General features: G+C 36.4%; 3 protein-coding genes and 1 long non-coding RNA gene across 5 annotated transcripts; 1 reads left to right on the top strand and 3 right to left on the bottom strand.

Annotated features, from left to right (window-relative positions):
• Positions 1 to 5,407, bottom strand: slc25a6 (solute carrier family 25 member 6). Its single transcript, XM_083536574.1, has 4 exons — positions 5,169 to 5,407; positions 1,556 to 2,042; positions 1,312 to 1,452; positions 1 to 1,140 (listed from the first exon to the last, which is right to left on the bottom strand). The coding sequence occupies exons 1-4, from the start codon at positions 5,277 to 5,279 to the stop codon at positions 983 to 985; spliced, it is 897 nt and encodes a 298-aa protein (XP_083392700.1). The 5' UTR covers positions 5,280 to 5,407; the 3' UTR covers positions 1 to 982.
• An 11-nt stretch (positions 5,408 to 5,418) lies between these two features.
• LOC310723482 lies at positions 5,419 to 6,596 on the top strand. The gene is made up of 2 exons (XR_014532699.1): positions 5,419 to 5,469; positions 5,557 to 6,596. It is a non-coding gene; the product is annotated as an uncharacterized lncRNA (long non-coding RNA).
• On the bottom strand, positions 5,664 to 13,405 carry asmtl (acetylserotonin O-methyltransferase-like). 2 transcript variants are annotated; one of them, XM_083536561.1, is made up of 14 exons: positions 13,205 to 13,405; positions 12,552 to 12,659; positions 12,344 to 12,475; positions 12,188 to 12,235; positions 12,043 to 12,107; positions 11,863 to 11,927; positions 11,668 to 11,776; positions 11,000 to 11,345; positions 10,365 to 10,536; positions 10,021 to 10,205; positions 9,727 to 9,859; positions 7,387 to 7,527; positions 6,714 to 6,836; positions 5,664 to 6,091 (listed from the first exon to the last, which is right to left on the bottom strand). In XM_083536561.1, exons 1-14 carry the CDS (start codon positions 13,310 to 13,312, stop codon positions 5,877 to 5,879), a joined length of 1,950 nt encoding a protein of 649 aa, XP_083392687.1. In that variant the 5' UTR covers positions 13,313 to 13,405; the 3' UTR covers positions 5,664 to 5,876. The 2 variants fall into 2 exon arrangements, with proteins under 2 accessions (XP_083392687.1, XP_083392688.1); XM_083536562.1 differs by having other exon boundaries at positions 12,552 to 12,692; positions 13,205 to 13,322.
• A 1,619-nt stretch (positions 13,406 to 15,024) lies between these two features.
• p2ry8 (P2Y receptor family member 8) lies at positions 15,025 to 19,024 on the bottom strand. Its single transcript, XM_083536571.1, has 2 exons — positions 18,929 to 19,024; positions 15,025 to 16,707 (listed from the first exon to the last, which is right to left on the bottom strand). The coding sequence occupies exon 2, from the start codon at positions 16,684 to 16,686 to the stop codon at positions 15,649 to 15,651; it is 1,038 nt and encodes a 345-aa protein (XP_083392697.1). The 5' UTR covers positions 16,687 to 16,707; positions 18,929 to 19,024; the 3' UTR covers positions 15,025 to 15,648.
• Positions 19,025 to 21,210: the final 2,186 nt, after the last annotated feature.

The raw sequence follows: 21,210 nt of genomic DNA, 5'->3' as shown, positions 1-21,210 counted from the left end.
TGAGGTATATACTTTTATTGTGTTACAAGCATTCCTGCTTTTTAGTCAAGAATAAGATCTCTGCAAATGTGGTTTCTCAATGTCTGATTACAACATACTTCACATGATGGGCGATGACTTTTTTCACTGTCCTATGTGGACACAAACGGCTGTCCTTTTCACTTGAGGCATTGAGATCAGTCTCACATAATTTGACATACTGACAAGAAAATCGCCTTGAAAATATGGTTTCCCATATTGCTTGAGAAAGAAAATACTTTTAGCAGTGTTCCACAAAAAAAAGCAACTTGTCATGTCACCCCGGCTCTGAATGTGAAGGCCATTACTCTGGCTCTGTGGAAACAATGTTGGAGCCATTTATTGTGTTGATCATTCTCCAATTCGCAAAGTGGGGAATTAAAACATCATGCTGAATATATCTCTGAACCAGCCAAGCCTATGTTTATCCAACTTTGAACATAAAGGACAAAAAAGACCATTCATGGCTCAAGTATTAATCTGTTGTATTTGATAATTGATCTTCTTTTTTATTCTTGTTATTAGAAACCTTAAGTAGCATCTTGCAATTTTCACCAATATTTCATGGAGTGAAGATAAACTATTGCTGAATAGTACTAGCCATTACATTAGAGCCTGGTCCATTGGCAAGGCAAGTACTGTTCAAACCTATTACACAAACACAGTCTTGTTTTAATTTCAGACAAGCTTTCGTATGCAAGTAAACAATAACATTTCCAAATCAAAAAGATGTGCAACAAAAATAAATTACTATTTAGATTTGTGCATTAGTGCATACTATAAGAAACTAATTCACATAGTGTATACATTAATGCTCCACAGGTTTAATACTATCATTTATGCTGGCTGTTTACATAGATAACTGGCTACACACTGCATATGTTCGGGGAAAGCATGAAAAACTTTAGCAGTTAGATCTATTATATTATTATTTTTTTTATTCTTACTGCTTTGCTTGGCATATTTAAACAAATTTCTTAAATTCATCATATAGCACAAGCACAAAAGCACCTCCCATGCCTCTGAGAACATTAGACCAAGCTCCTTTGAAGAACGCTTTGGCACCCTCATCGCGTGCAATAGTCCTCCAGCAGTTGATCGTCCCAGTGTACATAATGTCAGCTGTGACAACAAAACAGGGCTGAGCTTAAATAAACACTCATTATGGGGAACAGTGAAAGTCACTAGTTAAAAAGTCACACTGTTCCTACTATAGTGTTAAAAATATGTTGTTCTCAGTATTATTATGGTGTGTGTTTGTGTGTGTGTAAATAGTACGCTTGAGAACTGTACCTCCTTTGCGTCCAGACTGCATCATCATGCGACGCCTCACGGTGTCGAAAGGATAAGAGATCACACCAGCCACTGCAGTGACACTCTGTGCAATCATCCAGCTGACCACAATGTGGGTGTTCTTAGGGTCAGGAAGCATACCTGGCCACCACCACATAAAACAACAACATATTTAAATCAGCTTATGGTATGCACTACACACAATACCCACATCTTTCATGCGTCCAAAAAATTGATGTTTTACCTTTGGCTGTATCGTAGACTCCAAAGTAAGCTGCCCTGTAGATGATGATGCCTTGCACAGACACATTAAAGCCCTGATACACGCCTCGCAATCCATCAGACTTAAAGATCTTAGTCAGGCAGTCACCAAGGCCTTTGAATTCTCTGGTGGCGGAGGCTTTTCCAACATCAGCGGCCAAACGGGTACGTGCAAAATCGAGGGGATAGACGAAACAAAGAGACGTGGCTCCTGCTGCACCTCCAGATGCCAAGTTTCCAGCAAAATAGCGCCAGAATTGAGTGTGCTTGTCCACACCACCCAAGAATACCTTCTTATACTTGTCCTTAAAGGCAAAGTTGAGGGCTTGGGTGGGGAAGTAGCGGATGACATTGGCGAGATTGCCACGCCAGAAGGAGGCAAAACCTTGCTCTTTGGGAATCCTCACAACACAGTCGATAATTCCTTTGTACTGTTTGTCAGCGCTGATTTGCTTGCTGGCATGCTGTACCTGCATGGTGAAATAGGTAAGTCAACAACTGTCAAGAATTTTGCCATTTATTTTGAAGTTAATTAATAAATTACACCTTAGCAGCTCACATGTTATTCAAACTTTTTTTTTTTTTACAAAAATGTTTTAGCTTAAAGATGACGGATAGCTAAGTGTCAGTACAAACAATGGAAGAAACAAGTACATTTTTAAATGTACTCTATTCTAAAACAAATACATTTATTGATTGACAGTACAAGTTAAAAGAGAGAGAATGGGAAGGGGATTGTCAGAGGTTGTTTAAATATGGCCTTATTTTGGATTGAGGGTTTTTCATTTTCAATTTGGGTACTGAACCCTGACTGCAGGACCATGTTCAATATAACATTATAGCAATTTGAACTCAGTTCATTCTGTAATTACACTTTATTTTAATTAATTGTAGTATTTTTTTCAGAAGACTCCCAATTTGTGTGAATCTGATGAAGCACAGATATACTGCCAACAACTGTTTACTGTGAATGTATCATTTAATTAATATTAATTTACTATTAAGTTATAAGCCCTGGAGACATCTTTTAGTTAAAAAAAAAATCTTGCAACAAGTCCATGCAATTCTTTCCAGCATTTTTATAATTTTTTTTCAGATAGTTTGACTGTTCTGTACTTGATACAGTCTGGCAGCTCAAATCAAAGCTCCTGGTTATGCAAGTTTAGAGAATAGTTCAGCCATTCAACAAAGGTGTGTGAGTCAACAAACAATAAATGATCACCAGTGATCCCAACAACTTGACCCTTATTTTTTTCTCTTAGTTTTATTTATTTTATTTATTTATTCTTTACTTTTGGCTACATGTACAGCTTATTTTATATATATATATATATATATATATATATATATATATATATATATATATATATATATATATATATATATATATATATATATATACACACTTTATTCCATCATGGCCCTAACTACCCATATATATATATATATATATATATATATATATATATATATATATATATATATATATATATATATATATATATATATATATATACAGTGGGTACGGAAAGTATTCAGACCCCCTTAAATTTTTCACTCTTTGTTATATTGCAGCCATTTGCTAAAATCATTGAAGTTCATTCTTCTTCCTCATGAATGTACACACAGCTCCCCATACTGACAGAAAAACACAGAATTGTTGACCTTTTTGCAGATTTATTAAAAAAGAAAAACTGAAATATCACATGGTCCTAAGTATTCAGACCCTTTGCTGTGACACTCATATATTTAACTCAGGTGCTTTCCATTTCTTCTGATCATCCTTGAGATGGTTCTACACCTTCATTTGAGTCCAGAAATTTTTGATTATACTGATTGGACTTGATTAGGAAAGCCACACACCTGTTTATATAAGACCTTCCAGATCACAATGCATGTCAGAGCAAATGAGAATCATTAAGGTCAAAGGAACTGCCTGAAGAGCTCAGAGACAGAATTGTGGCAAGGCACAGATCTGGCCAAGGTTCCAAAAAAATTTCTGCTGCACTTAAGGTTCCTAAGAGCACAGTGGCCTCCATAATCCTCAAATGGAAGACGTTTGGGACGACCAGAACCATTCCTAGAGCTGGCCGACCGGCCAAACTGAGCTATCGGGGGAGAAGAGCCTTGGTGAGAGAGGTAAAGAAGAACCCAAAGATCACTGTGGCTGAGCTCCAGAGATGCAGTCGGGAGATGGGAGAAAGTTGTAGAAAGTCAACCATCACTGCAGCCCTTCACCAGTGGGGCTTTATAGCAGAGTGTCCCGACGGAAGCCTCTCCTCAGTGCAGGACACATGAAAACCCGCATGGAGTTCTCCAAGATGGTGAGAAATAAGATTCTCTGGTCTGATGAGACCAAGATAGAACTTTTTGGCCTTAATTCTAAGCGGTATGTGTGGAGAAAACCAGGCACTGCTCATCACCTGTCCAGTACAGTCTCAACAATGAAGCATGGTGATGGCAGCATCATGCTGTGGGGGCGTTTTTCAGCTGCAGGGACAGGACGACTGGTTGCAATCAAGGGAAAGATGAATGCGGCCAAGCACAGGGATATCCTGGACGAAAACCTTCTCCAGAGTGCTTTGGACCTCAGACTGGGCTGAAGGTTTACCTTCCAACAAGACAATGACCCTAAGCACACAGCTAAAATAACGATGGAGTGGCTTCACAACAACTCCGTGACTGTTCTTGAATGCCCCAGCCAGAGCAATGACTTAAACCCAATTGAGCATCTCTGGAGAGACCTAAAAATAGCTGTCCACCAACGTTTACCGTCCAACCTGACAGAACTGGAGAGGATCTGCAAGGAGGAATGGCAGAGGATCCCTGAATCCAGGTGTGAAAAACTTGTTGCATCTTTCCCAAAAAGACTCCTGGCTGTATTAGATCAAAAGGGGGCTTCTACTAAATACTGAGCAAAGGGTCTGAATACTTAGGACCATGTGATATTTCAGTTTTTCTTTTTTAATAAATCTGCAACAATGTCAACAATTCTGTGTTTTTCTGTCAATATAGGGTGCTATGTGTACATTCATGAGGAAAAGAAATGAACTTAAATGATTTTAGCAAATGGCTGCAAAATAAAAAAGAGTGAAAAATTTTAAGGGTGTCTGAATACTTTCCGTACCCACTGTATATATATATATATATACTCGAAGTCTCACGTGACAGATCAGACAGAGGATGCAGTATATATATATATGGGTAGTTCTCAAGGTATTTCAGCATGGCCAGAGTGCAGGCGTACTATAAATAAAGTGTGGTACAATACCGAGGTTAAATGTGTCATGTGTTATTACAGTGCGTGTGAAACGGAAACTTGGACCACCCCAGACAGAAGGCAGCCTAAAGCACATGCCAGGTGCAGATGATCCACAGGCTGCAGTGATGCTGCAGAGGACTCCAACATGGCCTCCCACTGATCACACCGGGATGTAGGAACTACTCACATGTCCAATTCAATTCATGCATGACCACAGATAATTAAACGTGCTATAAAAGCAAATAAATACATATAAATTATTTCTTAAATAACAGCATCGGCGAGAGAGCTCGCTGTCGTGTCATGGAGCTGGAGAACAAGATGTTCTTCTCACCTGCAGAAGCAGTTTCACTCTCTCGATCGGAGCGACGGCTGTTTTAGAAATTGCAGCCGCAACTCCGCCGGCCAGAAAGTCTTTTGCAAATGATATCGCGGCGTCCGCCATGGCACCTTAGATTAAATCTAGTAAACGCACGGATTAGCTGAACAGGAGAAAGGATGGCGATGAGCTGCTCAGCTGCAGAGGCCGTTCTGCGCAAACTCCCAGCGTCCGCGCAGGTGCGGAGAACTCACTTATCGCGAGAGCGATGCGGAGGAAGCGCGAGGCCTGAGATTCAGGAATAGCTGCTGTGTTTGTATGTACACTTGATGGGCAACATTTGCAATTAATGAAACCACTGTGCCCAGTTTCCTGACTCCCAAATGCACTTTGTCTAATCCAGCATACTAAGAAGCTGCACCACATAGACACACTGAACCTTGCCAGTCAAAAGCACAGAGGTTAGTGACATGTCTGCTCATCTACTGTGGACACTGAAAACCAAACCACTTTTATACAAGTCACTTTTATTACATTTGTGGTCAGAAAATTCATCTATCTTTTAGTTCTTGTTTTTTTTTTTTTTTTTTTTACAGATGTACAGGAGACAGCTTAAAACATTTAACTGACAATTGATACATTCCTGGACAGTTAAGTTGCCATCTAGTATAAAAATCCTTCTAATCATTTTTCAGCTTTTCAGGCAACCACAGAATAAACAGGCTAAGCTTCATCATCTTTCACAAAAAGCATGGCGTCTAGCATATTGCCTGTGTATCGGGTTTGTACAGGACTGAAGCCATGCTTCTTTATTAAGTTACTGTACTCTGCAGCACTCCTCTGCCTTCCTTCAGTCATGCTGAGTGCCTGCAGCAGGGCTCGACTCGGCTTGGTCCTGTCCTCATCCAGCAGAATCTCAGACAGCAGCAAACCACTGCCTGTATCACAGTGACACACAAATGGTTCATTCTACTTAATGAATGACCTATCTGTAAGAGTTTATCAGCTACTGTAAATAAAACTAAAACGTTTGGACCCAATGGACAGAGTGTCACAATGTTTCACAACTTTCACAAATGTTTATTTAAGGTCAGCTGGATAAAAAATATATACATTTTATATGATTACCTTTTCATATACAGTAATTTGGCAAAAGAAATACAGTTTCTGCACAATATATTGTGCAATAGAGTTCATTGTTGCCGTCTATCTACTTACAGTAACCCCTAGTGACAAAGCAAAAAAGTCTTTAGAACTGGCAATTGCAGCTTCTTGTGTAATACTATACAATATTTGCACACATGGATTTGGGCAGTGTTTCCCATTCTTTCTTAGAAAAATGTTTTTGCTTTGTCGTGATAGGTTATTTTGTGTAGATTATTGGAAAAATTGTAATCCATTATGAATTAAATCCAAACACAATAAAAATGTAAAAAAATAGAATGGGGTTTGAATACTTTTTTTTTTTAACCAACTTTATGTTAATACTTTGTGTTAATTAATGCTAATAATAGGGTATTTTAGAGGTAGTCGTCTGGTCTGCAGACAGAATGTTCTTACCTGGAGTGCATGTCTTGGACAATTTACTTAACAGCTCATGAATCTTCTCATCAGACCAATCGTGGAGAATTCGTGCCAGGATATAGAGGTCTGCTTTGGGTAGGTCATCCTTGAAAAAATCTCCTAATACCACAAAAATAGACAATTACACTATTTTAAAATTAGTAATATGACCACACTTTAATGCAACTTCAATAACTTAATAACTAACACAATTTTATAAAGTTTGCATCCCACATAGTTTTCGTACTTAAACATAGAAAATTGACAATTCATTTTAACTATTCAAATACAAATAAAAAGAATTCCAAGAAATTAAACATTAAATTTAATGAAATTTAAGAAATATGAAACCAGAAAACAATCCAAAACATAAGGCAAAAATCGAGATCAGTAGGCAGAGAAGTCAAGAATAACTGGAAGCAAAGATTGGCCTGAAGTTGAACCAGAGAAGTCATGAAGAATAGGGGAAATATGGCTTGCTGTACAAAGAATTTTTAAGAAATTTGAGGCAGGTATAAAGCAATTAGTTAGAAAACATATTAAATCCAAAAAGAAAATGCTAATCTTCGCAAACGGATTTAATATTTTAAAATAGTATTCTTTACATAGACATTTACTATTAGTGACTTATTAAGAGTAAAAATCTGAAGGTATACAAATTTGTGCTGACCAGCAACAAATGACACTCTGCTATCCTCTTCTACAGATTGGAAATGACTTCTCATTTCAATAACTGCTGGCAAGTCAAAAACTATTACAGATAGTTCAGGATGAGCTTTGGTAAACTCATATGCCATGGCACCAGTACAGCCTGTGAAAATAAAATACAGAGATACAGAGAGAAAATCCTTAGTGTGAGTTTAGCATCTAAATGGTTAGCACATTAAATTTTGATTCACTGCTTTTAACTTTATATATATATATATATATATATATATATATATATATATATATATATATATATATATATATATATATATATACACACACACATACATACACAGTTGAATTATGGTTATGACATACACGGTTATGTCGATGTCCTAGGGGGACGCCAAAAAGCGTCGAGATAACCGATGATCGAGATAAACGAAAACCAATATGGCGGCAATATATTAACGTGTTTGAAATTTCTTTATGTACATGGTGTGCGTTAATAAATGAGAATGTACATGCACGTGTTTTTGGAGGTTTTTTTACACAGCAGCGTTGCCGCGATTTGTTTGATGAAGGCATGTTATAAAAATGTACATACATGTTCGTTAACAACAAAAGGCATATGTGCACCAACTAACAGCAGATATTTACCAGTATACAATACAAACCACCAAAAAACGTGCGGGGTGTAGTTCGTTTTTACAAAAAGCTAACCAGTGTCAAAATTTAATTCTTGAGTCATTTCACTTTGACACACAGCTCTGAAAAGTATCCTACACTTCCAACATAACATCTGTCAGGCTTGATTTTTCCGCCGCTTCCGCGAGTTCTTCTGCGGCTGCACAGTGCCGTCTCACTACCGTATTTTCGCGTATATAAGATGCACCCTGTGTGAGGGGTATGTAAAACTTTCTATAAGACGCGTCTTATATACGCGAAAATACGGTAGTGAGATGGTGACGTGGCAAGAGGGTTCAGCGACATAAAAGAATCGACAAAGTGAAAATTTGGCGGTTACACTTCAAAAACGTCGACTGAATAGGGTACAAAGAGATAAGTGGGTTCGACTGTATATATATATATATTAGGGCTGGGAATCGATAAAAAAAAATTTACTAATTAATTGCACATTTTCTGTAATTAATTGCAATTAATTGTGTTTTCCCCCAAGCTTGTTATCATCAATATTTACATGTAGAATCACCTAATTAAATTAAACAACACAAAGTTTTTAATGTCATAACATTTTAATGACATTTGAACTGTAAACTGACATTTGAACGCAATCGCCACTCTTCATCTATGAAGTGCGCTGTGACACCCAAGTAGTTGTCATTGCTCACCGATGTCCAGTGATCTCCTGTGAGAGCGACATATTTTGCTTTCTCTAATATGTCCATCCTTCGCGCCCTCTCGCTGTCATACAAACTGTGTATTCTCGACATAATCGTTCTTCTCGAGGGTAGATTGTAAGACGTGTCTCCCGATGCAATTTGCATGCTTTCTCTCAGTCCCTCGTCTTCCACAGTGCTAACTGGGCGGCAGTTTCTAGCTATCCATTTAGCTAAAGCATCGGTTAATTTATCAGTTACAGGTTTGGTCAATGGCCTGCCACGATTACTGTAGCACTCTAGTAACGTGGATTGGCGAGGCGCTCCTGTAGCCTCGCTAGTTATGTTGCTAGCACCTGGGTGCTTTGCTTTTAAATGGTAGATTAAAGACGAATTGCTTCTATAATATTTGAATTCAGCTTTGCAAATCGTACACACCATCTTTGTTTTGTCAAACAGGCCATCAGGCAACTTTTTAAATGTAAACATTCGTCCTAAAACTCCATCTTTGTTCATCTCCATCATGACAGGGTGACTGTTCGGCACATTCACAATAAGCAATAGGAAGTCATGGAAACGAGCAAAAAAAAAAAAAAAAAAAAAAAAAAAAAAGTGCTGCGTCAATTGCGTTATTTGTTTTTAACGCGTTAAACATCTAAAATTAATCGCAAAGATTAATGCCTTAATTCCCCCATCCCTAATATATATATATATATATATATAGATATATATATATATATATATATATATATATAGATATATATATCCGCATGACCAATCAAACAAATCGCTGCAACGCTGTTGTGTAAAAAAACCTCTAAAACAGGTGCATGTACATTCTCATTTAATAACGCACATCATGTACATAAAGAAATTTCAAGCACGTTAATATATTGCCGCCATATTGGTTTTCGTTTATCTCAATCATCGGTTATCTCAACGCTTTTTGGCGTCCCCTAGGCCCTCGACATAACCGGGTTCCACTGTATATACAGTACATACACGAAGCACAACAGCGTTACCTCCAACATCACAGGCTGTTCTGAAGTGAGACAGATCAAATGCTGTGGCCACATCTCTTCCAGTCACCTTAGCAATGCTGTGCATGGCCTTCATAAAGTGAACAGTTACTTCATCATTGTTGAAATAGACATCCTTTTACAAAAAAAAAGAAAAAAACAAAAAACAAAAATTGCAATTCTTGTTTGCATTTAATTCTATTGTGCTGTAATGCTGTATTATATACTGTAAATTAATACTTATTATTATTATTATTATTATTATCCTGCACCACCAACTTTACTATCATGAGCAACCTTGAACCCATTTTCAGACTTCTTCCCAAAACTCCTCTCATGCTGTCGTGTGCCCTCCCTGACAGCGTTCTCTAAGTGGGTGAAAAGCGGCCAGATCTTGTCATTGCAGTGCAGGATATATGCATGCAGAGAGAGGGGACTGTCTGATACCAGGAACTGTCTGGCCTGGTCTGTGTTCCGATACACTATGACAGAAAATATACACAATATCACTGCTGCAATATGACAAAACACAGTCTTTACTTCGATTTACTTATGTTTTTACAGGTGAGTATTGCACTGAGACACTAAGCTTATTCTGGATTGTGTTGAATTCATTATTAACCTATATCATCGAAACTCACCAAGCTTATCTTCACATTTAAGTTTATACAGTAGCCCTAAAGACACAGCAGCATCCAGTAACCTTTCAGTGCCGAGCAACGAGGCATCGATTCGATTGGCTACTTCCTCCACTGTAAGCCCAGAGACATTTAGAACGTCAAACACTCCCAGTCTGGATGCTGTGAACAAAGTCTGGTAGAGAGGGTATCAGGTATTAAAATGTATATATTATCAGATGAATCCAAAATGTTAGGAAATCCTGAAATTTCAGCCTTTTTTTATTCACTCATCTTTATCTGTTTATCTTTACCACATTTGCACATGGGTTTGGTCAAAACCACAACCTGCAAACCTGAACGTATGCCAACCTGCTAGAATTGTTGTAATTTTGTTTTGTTTTTATACTGAATAGGTGTGAAAGAAATTATTTAGGTTAAAGCATTAAATTATATATTTTTATTATGTTTGGATACTTTTCTAGCAGGTTGTTATTTATTTGTAATTTTTCTGTATTAAAAAATTATGAACAGTAAAATTATACACATAAATCCAGAATATATTACAGTATTCTAAAGCATCACATTCTCGACTGTCAAGCAAGGCAATAATTCTTTTTTCACAGCTATCATCTTTCAAATATCAATACATTGCAAACCTTTGAAGCTTTAAATCCATCTAGTAGTTCCATTATGTTTTGAGGGAAGCCCTCAGTGTTGTCCTTGTTATCTTCAGGTCTGACCACATTGCACACCGAGTCAAAGTGGTTGAAGTAGCTAATTTCTGGTTTTACACATTTTTCAGACTGACAGCTGACTGAAGTCCACGGCTCTTTACACATGGCCAAGTCCTTGTGCTTTATCTCAGGGCAGCTGTTGTAAATCTTTCCCAGCTGTTTGCAAAAGTGATTTAGTGGGAAGCCCACCACATTGAGAAAATCTCCGTGCACGTATTCCACCAGCATGCCACCCAAAGCCTGGATCCCATAACCACCAGCCTTGTCCCTGTCAAAGATATAGGAATGTAGAAACTGTTTTTACAAAAGACCTATAAAAAGGTGTTGATCAGAAAGCACAGTTTTGTATAATTCAACAAAAAAACCTAATTGTAGTTAAGAATTCAGTCTGATTATGACTTATGAGAATTCTGAGAAATCGGGGGGGAAGTCTTTTTCAAGAAAAAGCAAACATTAGTATCAAGTAAACATAAGTATGGACTAATCTGTACTAAAGGGCACAGATTCAAATTGTGTTGTTTAGCTTGTCATTACCAAACCAAATCTACATTGTATCAATAGCAAATTTGGCAGATGAATAATGAACTTACATGGGCTCTCCACTGTTAATGTATTCCCAAAGCATCTCCTCAGACAGCTCTGCAAACTTCACCTTTGTCTCCTCATAAAAGTCCACCACTTTGTGTTCTGTTTCTCCACCTGAAATCCAGTGGTAACAAAAATCAGCTTTCCCCTTAAAAAATACCATCCAGCTAAACATTAAGTTAAGATTACAGTTAACATACCCGCTCTTTTATTACAGAGGACTATGACTACTCCTGTAAATACGCTGTGCTCTTTTCCACTCAATCTGCAACGTGTGCATAATAAAAGTAACAGTCATGAATAAAGGCAAAGTATAAAACATATATTACACATGTATAATATATTTTTACATCTAGCTTCATTATTTTAGGCCAAAGCACCTAGACAGCATGCGGTATGCATCTTCCTTGTCCACAGGCTTCTCCAGAATTAACCCATCTACTGTCTGGAAACAGTAAAATGCACAATTACTATGACATTTATCTTACAAACAATGTGTATTTAACAGAATGCACCTTTACTTACAACTACAGTGTCTGCTCCAATCACTATATCTGGATTTTTCAGGTGTTTCTAAAGAAGTTAAGACACACAGATTAACACCTAAATAAGAAACTCTCACTTGAGACAAAAAGAAAAATCTGAACCCGATATTTTTGGGAACAGAGATAACAAGCTCACAAGTCTCATTCTCTGAGCCACTTCCAGGGCCTTTTGCTTTGCTGTCTCCACTGCATATTCATAGGGCCTTTCAAATGAGGTCTTATCCAGAGTCTCTTTAAACCATGAGGGCACCACTTCAAAACGTAAACCCTACACAAACACAGCGTGTATAATTAAGTGTGATTATTACTACATTGTTTTATCCATGATACTGTTTTAAACTTACCGTGTTGGTCAAAATCTCTCGTCGCCTCGGAGATGCACTGGCCAGAGCTACGAGCTTGCCACGCAGCTTAGATATGACTGGGTGCAACATCATTTTGTTTTTAGAGGTCTACCATAAGAGGCAGGACAGTCATTAAGAGATCTGTGCATGTTATATTCATACAATTTTAGTTATTGTGAGCAAATATGAAAAACAAAAACAAATACAAAAATACTGTGGCTCCTAAAGCCTAAATTCAGTGTTCCTGATATTTGTCAAGCACATATCTAAAAACAGCAAATTCAGAACATGTGTTAGAAAGCATATAATATTTTGATTAATAGCCATTAAAAGTGCGTAGATGTAGTTCATAAGGATTGAGGGTACTGTTTACATTCAGTAGATCCTTTACTCTTTTTACATTTCAGATCGAGGTCCTGCTTTGCTGGTTGTCCCTAGTAATGTTAGTGATTTATAATCGAATCTAAACTGATACAATGCATTTTAAACACTGTAACATTTAACACTTAACGTTAGATATGATACATGGGTTTGACTGCACATGTCAGCGACACTTTAACGACTCTACCATATCGTATTTAGGACTTTTTAGATATACTAAACCTACATTTGATTTTTTTGGGCTCTCAAAGCAAGAAGCAGTCGATTTTTACCTGCACCACTTGCAACTCGGACCTTCTCGTGTACACCGCGAAGCTCAACCGGAACGCGGTGGGCGGGGCGTGCCTGCGCATGCGTATTTGCATCGTGGTGCCAAGCATGTTATTCACCGCTAGGGAAGTTAGCAAGCCCTGTACCCTGTGCACTTTAATGCTGTCAACGGGCAAACTGGGAACTACACTACTGGTGGTAATGCAGCGTCATCAAAGAGAGTAGATCGTCAACAGGGTGAACATGGACGATGATAATAAAGGAGATACAATAGCACTCTGGTGTAGTTACGGATGCTGTTGAATTTTGATTTGTGTTTGACCACGGCAACTTTACTTATCAATGTGCCAAAGGAATAGATGGTCATGGTCTGAGGTGGTTTCCATTTTAGAGGGTCAACAGGCCAAGGCATCACATGGGGTTTTCCACCATATATTTGTATTAAATTGGAAAGAACCTAAGCATTTAGAGATATTGGTGGCAGAGTAATTAATTGTTGGAAAATGAAATAGATGGGGGTTACACAGGTTGCAAAAGAGGATATATAAAGATTGTGGTTTGACTGTGTTTTTGGGTGATTCCATGGAACTGCATGATTTTGTTTCTGATGAATAAAGTCCTAAAGCACCACAAATCTGGATTATGAACTTAGTTTGTTGCTTTTTTTTTTTTTTTTTTTTTTTGCTCTTCATTCTAATGAATTTGTTAACTTTTATATTTATTAAATTTTATATTCATTCAAAATTATGCCACTAATTCATTAGGATTCGGGGAACGTTGCTTTAATGTAAGAGAAAGCTTTTTTCCATACATGCTTGTTACTGTATTGATACAGCCCTGGCAGTGTATCATTGTTCCCTCTGCTCTTCAAGAGTCAAATTTGTTTGCTTGTGATGCAACTCAGTTGCAGACATTGACAGAACAATAATGTTTCACTCATAAACTAAGATATTAAGACATCAGTGGTTGATGTTTTGCTTTAGTGTAGGAAGTCACTTGTAAGAAGTGGTGGGAAATGGCAGAGTAAAAATATAATGTAATAATTAATGCAGAAAAGTTAAAAGTATCTATGAATTCTCAAGATATGACAGCGATAGAGTACACATAAATATAAAATATAATAAAATGACACATTTGAGTGTGAGAATATTATTTGACCGAACGATCTATAGTAACCAGAGTAGTCATGTCATGCATGTGTACTGATACGCCCAGAGAATTTATCTTGAAATGTGGGTGGAGTTAGGGCAAATCTCTTCAAAGCAATTAATTTCACACATGATGGTAGATGTCTAATGGCAACAGAGAGATTATATATATCAGTTTAATAGTTACTGCGGGTTTTCTCTGATAATCCACAATCTAAAATTATTTAATCTAAAAAGATACTAAGCCAAATGTATGAGCCTGAATGACTTCTTGCATAGTGATATTAGATATAGTTTTAAACAAGCTGTTAGAAGAATTGAAATCAAATTAAAGATATGTTTTCTGAGCTACAAGCACAAATAAGATGTCATGCTTCAGTATTAAGTCTAGAAATATTACATATGAGATTGTTCCTGCATTGTTTAACACTTTATTATTTGTATTAATTTCTGGCAATAGGACTATTTTCTGTTGTTTATTTTTTTTAGCAAGCCAGTGTGTTCTTTCACTGCTGTTTGGTGCCTCTTGGGTGTTGCCTACCTTGCGGCTTTCACAGGATGCTATAGTTTGCTAGACAGTGACTAGGTTTAGGAAGTGTGTCAATAAGTCAGATCTGTTGGTGAACCTACTGTTAAATCTACAGGCTCGTATATACTATTACAGGTGGAAAAGCTTTATTTAAATAAGCAACATTTATTGTGAAGGCCAAAGTTTTACCTTAGACCTCCATTATACTGCATTATGTAAACAATGTAAACAATACAAGGTTAACAAAAAAACACATTTGTAAGCATACAATTAGGAGCTTTTAAAGAAATGAACTGAACTGAGAAAACAAATTCAGCTAGAATGTTACCATATAAATCCCAGGGATCTATAAAAAGTGCATGTCAATCAAATAATATTTATGGAATTGTGCGGAACAAACTACTGACAAATTCTGTGAAAATACTGTAAGAATTTACAATATTGCAATATAGTTTGTTCAGAGGTAGTCACTTCATATAGTGACCACATGGAATGGGCTACAAAATCACATAAAACACACTGTTTAAATATAAGTAAAAGCATGTTAAAGCATGGTTAAAACACTGTCAACAATGCGGAAGAAAAGAAGAAAGACTGTACAAATAGTACAAATGTGGGATTTTGTTAGAAATTTCATGTGACCATGTTGGTTTCCTCATCATACCTGAAAAAATATAAACTGAAAATGAACATTGATAAAAGAAGTAAAACCTGGTGCAAATTAATACGACATGTTTTACAACTATAAGATTGAAATGGCCTGACTAATCTATTTCTCTGTGTGTCTAGCATCGGCTTTACCTATAGAACCAGTACGAGCCGAAAGTAAACTTTCTTTGCGTGCTTCACTCATTTCCATATCTACAGTGCTGTGGTTTTGCAGCTTAAAAATCTGTCTCATTTTTCGTCGAAAATCCTTTGAGGCCAAATAGTAGATGAATGGATCTAGGCAGCTGTTTATGCAGCTTAATGACAGGGACAACTTATAGTACATGTAGAGAGATTTGTTATAATAAAGCTTTGCTATTGTGTGGGCCAAGAGTAATATGTTGTTGGGTGCAAAACAGAACGTAAACACAAACAAGACAATAAAAGCCAGGCGCACAGCACGCCCTTTCTGGTTGCTTTTGGAATTTTTGACGAGAACACAGATAATCCTTGTGTAGCAGTACACTGTTATGATGAAGGGACAGAGAAACAGAATGAAAAACATGCCAAACAGGAAGGCTGCCCAGTGTGCAATTGATGGGAGCATGTCCTTCTTTAGAATGTCAAAGCAAGTAATAATGTTGAGCTCTGGCACTTTAAATGTCAGATCCGTCTTCTCCAATGGGCTGAGAACTGCCAGAACTATGCCCCACATGACGATGCATGCAAAAATGGCATACCTGGCCTTGACATTTGCCCGTCTAAATTGCATTGGCTTCACAATCCCCATGTAACGGTCAATGCTGATAGCCGTCATAGTCAAAATGGAACAATACATGTTAACAAAGAAGGTAACTGTTAGTACATTGCACATGCTTGAGCCCAGGGTCCAGTTGTAGCCTTGCATTTGGTACATGATCTGAAAAGGAAGTGCTAAGCCCAGTGCCAGGTCAGTGATAGTGAGATTGATCATAAAGATGATAGAAGGTGTCTTTGGGTGGGTGCGGAAGAACAGCAGCCACATTGAAAGCCCATTTCCACAGAGGTTCACTATGGTCACAATGACATAGACGGCTGACACAAGGTTACTAGTCCATGTGGTTTGAAGTATAGATAGGGTTGTATTATCTATACTGCTGGCGTTGGTACGCTGAGGCATGTTTGAGTTTATTTTTCTCCCCTGCACAGAAAGACAGAAAGAGCGATTTGGCATTTCATCCAGCCTGTACATTATTTACATTGTCTTTCAAAACATGTTTATGTTTATGTCAGGCAATGTTAATATGTCAATATGCAAGTAATATACCTCAGCAACTAACTAATAGCAACTAATGATTCCCATCTAACCTGCATTTGTTCTATCATATGTGTATGTTTTCAACACTGAAAAAAAGTTTTCCGTGGTGTTTTTTTTTTTTTTACACCGTTTTTCACACACCAAGTTCACACTTACAGCAGATACTTCTTGATGTTAAAGTGCAACCAAGTATGAATACAGGATGTGCAGAAGTGTTGGTTAAATTTCTCACGATATGAGGTTATGCTTAATCTTGCAATGCAACTTGCTTGTGCATTAAGGCAATTTGGTTTATCTAAAAGCTTAATAAGCTTTTGACCATGTACAAATATCTGATTAATAAACATTTTTTAAAGCAGGTGGATATGTTCTTGCATGTGCATTCTGCACTGATTTTTTTTGCACTGATTTTTTTTTTCACAGATAGCCCTGAGGTTTCATATGTGCTCTTTGTCATACCACTCATAAAACATACAGAATGTGTAATTGACATGCTTTTATATAATCTAGCATTTTGTTGCGCTTTATGATCTTATTAATCTTTATTATATTCATCAAATATTTATTTGACTTGGATGATTTTACTTGTTTATTAATACTATTCATATGTTTAATTGAGCTAGTGACAGCTATTTAAATTTAGCACACATATATAAATAAACAATGTTACATAATTACCCATGCATTTATTCTACCAGACACAGCTTAAACTGTGTCTGGTAGAGCCTTGCAGTTTTCTGGGCAAATAAAACAGAACATTTTAGAATTGTATAAATTCTACTGCAAAAGAGAAAAATATGCATCTTGCGCAATCTTGAGTATTTATTATTTAAGATGTAGCACAATTTCTCACTCACTATTGGAACGTGAGCAAATCTGTGACATTGACCATCGTAACACCACTTTAAAAAAAAAAAAAAAAGAGGTCAGATTATCCATAAATCAAATTTCTTCCACTGAAGTGTTCAGTGTTCAGACGAAACCCTAATGGATTGATCTAACATGGATCATATGGTTTTGTCTACCTCTTCCTGAAACACTTAAATTAGCACTTTCCAAGTTTGTAAAATTCTAGGGTTATATTTATATTAAGTTTGTAATCTGGCGTACCAGTGTAGATTTAATCATTACTAAAGATTTAAAGCACTTTTGTACGTCGCTCTGGATAAGGGCGTCTGCTAAATGCTGCAAATGTAAATGTAAATGTTTTTTGGAATCCATGGTAACTTGAGTAAACACTGTCAACAAAACAAAAAAGACGGCATAATAATTAGTAAGAAACCCTGAAATTGATGTAAATGTTTTAAAGATTTTATTTTCTGATCAGGTGATTAAAGAGAATCGTTTGTCAAAGTATAATTTGTAATAAAACCTTTGTGCGAAATGTAAAAAAAAAAAAAAAAAAAAAAAAAAAAAAACAAACAGAAGCATTTGCACCAGTGGTCTCAGATTTTGGACCCCACTATATATTTTGTAACATTAAAATATCAGTAGAGTGCAAAAAATAATATCTTAGCAAGCACAAATGTCATGTATATTTTATATTCAGGCAACTTCAACAAAATTTATTTTATTGGGTTTTTTTTTTTTTTTTTTTTTATGAGTTCAATAAGCATATTTCTACATAAAGTTATAGCACATTAGATACCACTTCCATTAATTAGAGTAAACAAAAAACTCATATCCTCTTCTATTATTTTTTTTATTTACTATGAATGATCATAATTGTCTTTACCTTTGCCTTTTTGTGTGTTGTGGTAGCTCTGAGGGAAGACCAAAATGACTTGTTTTTTTGATCAAACAAGTGATAGCCTCAATATGTCCTAGATCACATTTCTTTCAAGTAACAAATGATAACAAAACAAAATAAGGCATTGTTTTCCACACAACTGCTTTGATGTACACAATATGTTACCATACTTGTTCTTCAGCACACTTCGCATATCAAATCACAACTCTTTTTGTTTACTCTGTTCCTCAGTAAAACGCATCAACTCCACACTGACTCGATTACAATATTTTTTCATTAATCCTTGGCAAACAAAGAGTCAATTTCTGAAGTGTTTTTATGTTTGTGGCTAAAGGTGCCTTCCAGTGCACTTACCCAACTGAGCACATGTAGACTCCCACGTGTAATACAGGCCGTTAGTGTGCAATGACTGTTTCATTCAGGAAACAACTTGTTCTAAGATCTGTGTCTGTTAACACAGGGGAAGTGCGTCATCTCAGACTTCTCAAATTCACGGATTAGCCCGAAATGTATGCATGAAAAAATACTATTGAACAGATACATACTGTACATACAGCCCTAAGAAATTAATTTTTTAAGGTAAATGTTATAAACTGTGCAGCTTATGGTAAATTGTGGATGAAAGTATTTACAATTTTTGTCTTATTTTCTTTTTAATGTGAAATAACCATAAAAACCAGACCCAGTTTCATTGTATTACTGCAACACTAAACTATGAATTATGATGCTGAAGAAAATGTTCTTTAAAACGTATAAAGGTGAGTAAGGATATGGGAAAGGAAGACATGCAACACTAACCATAACACGCACTACACCCTACACCATCAACAGAAGTTGCATCAAAAACAGAAGTACAATTAACTGCTTTCGGTTGTCACATGCTTTATTTTATCTCATTGCTTTGAAATGTAAAACAAAAAGAAAAATGAAATTTTTATTCATTTAGTCCTTGGTGTATATGTTGCAGACATTTTGAATGCTAGTGCTGCTAGATGACAATGCTTTTCATATACTTGTTGACTTGTGGTATATTAATCTTAATTATGTATTGCTTTGTTTTAACTTCTGTAGTTTGTGGGGTGCATCTTTAACCAGATATATTTAAAGCTTGATGCTTGTTGCCTGTAGGAAAAGTTCCTAGAAAAAGATTAATTTGTTTGTAGTGTCAGCGACTTATCACCACCGTCAGATCTATTTATCTATCAATATGTTTGTTATTCTAATATGCAACAGCAGGTTTTGACCATCTTGCCGTGTTTCCAGTCTCAAAGAATGCAATCAGTAAGACACAGTTTGGGGTTTATGTTAGATTCCTGATCATTTTTTGATTATTTGTAGTATATATTGTAGTTATTACTCTGGAGTTCCAACAGTAATTAAGTATTTTCTTGCCATTTAATACACTTTGCATTAGTAACGTATAATCAGAGAAGTGGTAGGTCAGTGGTTTGGATGTTGACCTTCTTTGAAAGGTCATTAGTTCAAGTCCCAGCACTGCCAAGCTGGTGCTTTTGGGCTCTTAAAAAGCATTAACTATATACTGCTATATATTCAGAGGTAAAAAGCTTGTAATCTTTAAAATGTACACTGTTTGTTGAAAAGATCACATTCATGTTGACTAGATTGCTATGTATCTGTCAAACCTATACATAAACAGGTCATAAGTTTATGCTGTACAGGCAAAAATGGAGATTCAAACCGATACAAAAAAAATGTTATGAGGCATACATAACCCTGAAAGTACCAACTCACGCATAATTCTCGATGTTCAACTTTCTGTGGGCAAAGCAGTGTGTGATAGGTGAACCAGCTTCAGAGGAAATGCAGACACATGGTCAGGCTTATTTGTTATAGATATCTAATATATTATAGATATTTAACCCGTTAAAAATTGCTGCTTGATTTTACATTACTGTATTGTGTAAAGCACCTCTTTATAACACACAGTAGTGAAGTACCTTTTGTCAGCCTCAGAACAAGCCAGATCAAATGTCCTTGCTTTAACAAAGCTGAAATATTTATGTGAAGCAGAAGAGAAATATGACTTGTTTATGCATATCATGAGATTTTATACAACAATACAACCATCTGTTATTCCTAGGTTATCGATTATTTCCTGTGTTAACTGCGGTATTGTGGTACTAAACTTTAAGCAATGCTCAAATAGAAGTTAGAAGTATTAATAGAATAGTCATTTAATTGAGGGTTTTTTTTTCATCCTGTTAAGTGAGTGGTTTAGTAAACCAGTTAACGTTTTTCATTCATGTCTGGTTACAACTGTCTGCAGTTGGAAATTGAGTCAAACCTGGTAGATGCATATGACTAGGCTTAAATGTAGACAGGATGTAACTTGCACCACCCAACATTATTAAACTCTCACATATTGTGCACCATCATATGGTGAGATGAAAAGCAGATAAGAGAAAAGGAAGGCCATGGGTGACTATGACTACTGAAGTGGAAATGCTTCTTTTGATAAGATAGATTGCCATTAGTATAATCTATTGTCATTGTTAAAAAGTTTTTATTCTTAAAATGTCTAGGTCTAGAATAAGCAAACGTTTTTTACTTCCACAACTGACAGAGAACATACAACATACATCATTAAATCATTATCATTAAAACATTCAATCAAA

This window comes from Silurus aristotelis, assembly GCF_946808225.1.
Source record: "Silurus aristotelis genome assembly, chromosome: 3".
NCBI lineage: Eukaryota > Metazoa > Chordata > Actinopteri > Siluriformes > Siluridae > Silurus > Silurus aristotelis.
This window is presented reverse-complemented; position numbering and strand designations above follow the sequence as displayed.

What these genes read in the sequence shown, in the direction of transcription:
- slc25a6 (XM_083536574.1), bottom strand. Translation starts at nt 5,279, where the DNA reads ATGGCGGACGCCGCGATATCATTTGCAAAAGACTTTCTGGCCGGCGGA. An exon ending in GAGTGAAACTGCTTCTGCAG is followed by an intron (nt 2,043 to 5,168) that starts GTGAGAAGAACA and finishes TTCACCATGCAG; the next exon opens with GTACAGCATGCCAGCAAGCA. An exon ending in GCAGTCTGGACGCAAAGGAG is followed by an intron (nt 1,141 to 1,311) that starts GTACAGTTCTCA and finishes TTGTTGTCACAG; the next exon opens with CTGACATTATGTACACTGGG.
- asmtl (XM_083536561.1), bottom strand. Translation starts at nt 13,312, where the DNA reads ATGCTTGGCACCACGATGCAAATACGCATGCGCAGGCACGCCCCGCCC. An exon ending in GCATACCGCATGCTGTCTAG is followed by an intron (nt 11,928 to 12,042) that starts GTGCTTTGGCCT and finishes CACACGTTGCAG; the next exon opens with ATTGAGTGGAAAAGAGCACA. An exon ending in ATGGATTTAAAGCTTCAAAG is followed by an intron (nt 10,537 to 10,999) that starts GTTTGCAATGTA and finishes CCTCTCTACCAG; the next exon opens with ACTTTGTTCACAGCATCCAG.
- p2ry8 (XM_083536571.1), bottom strand. Translation starts at nt 16,686, where the DNA reads ATGCCTCAGCGTACCAACGCCAGCAGTATAGATAATACAACCCTATCT.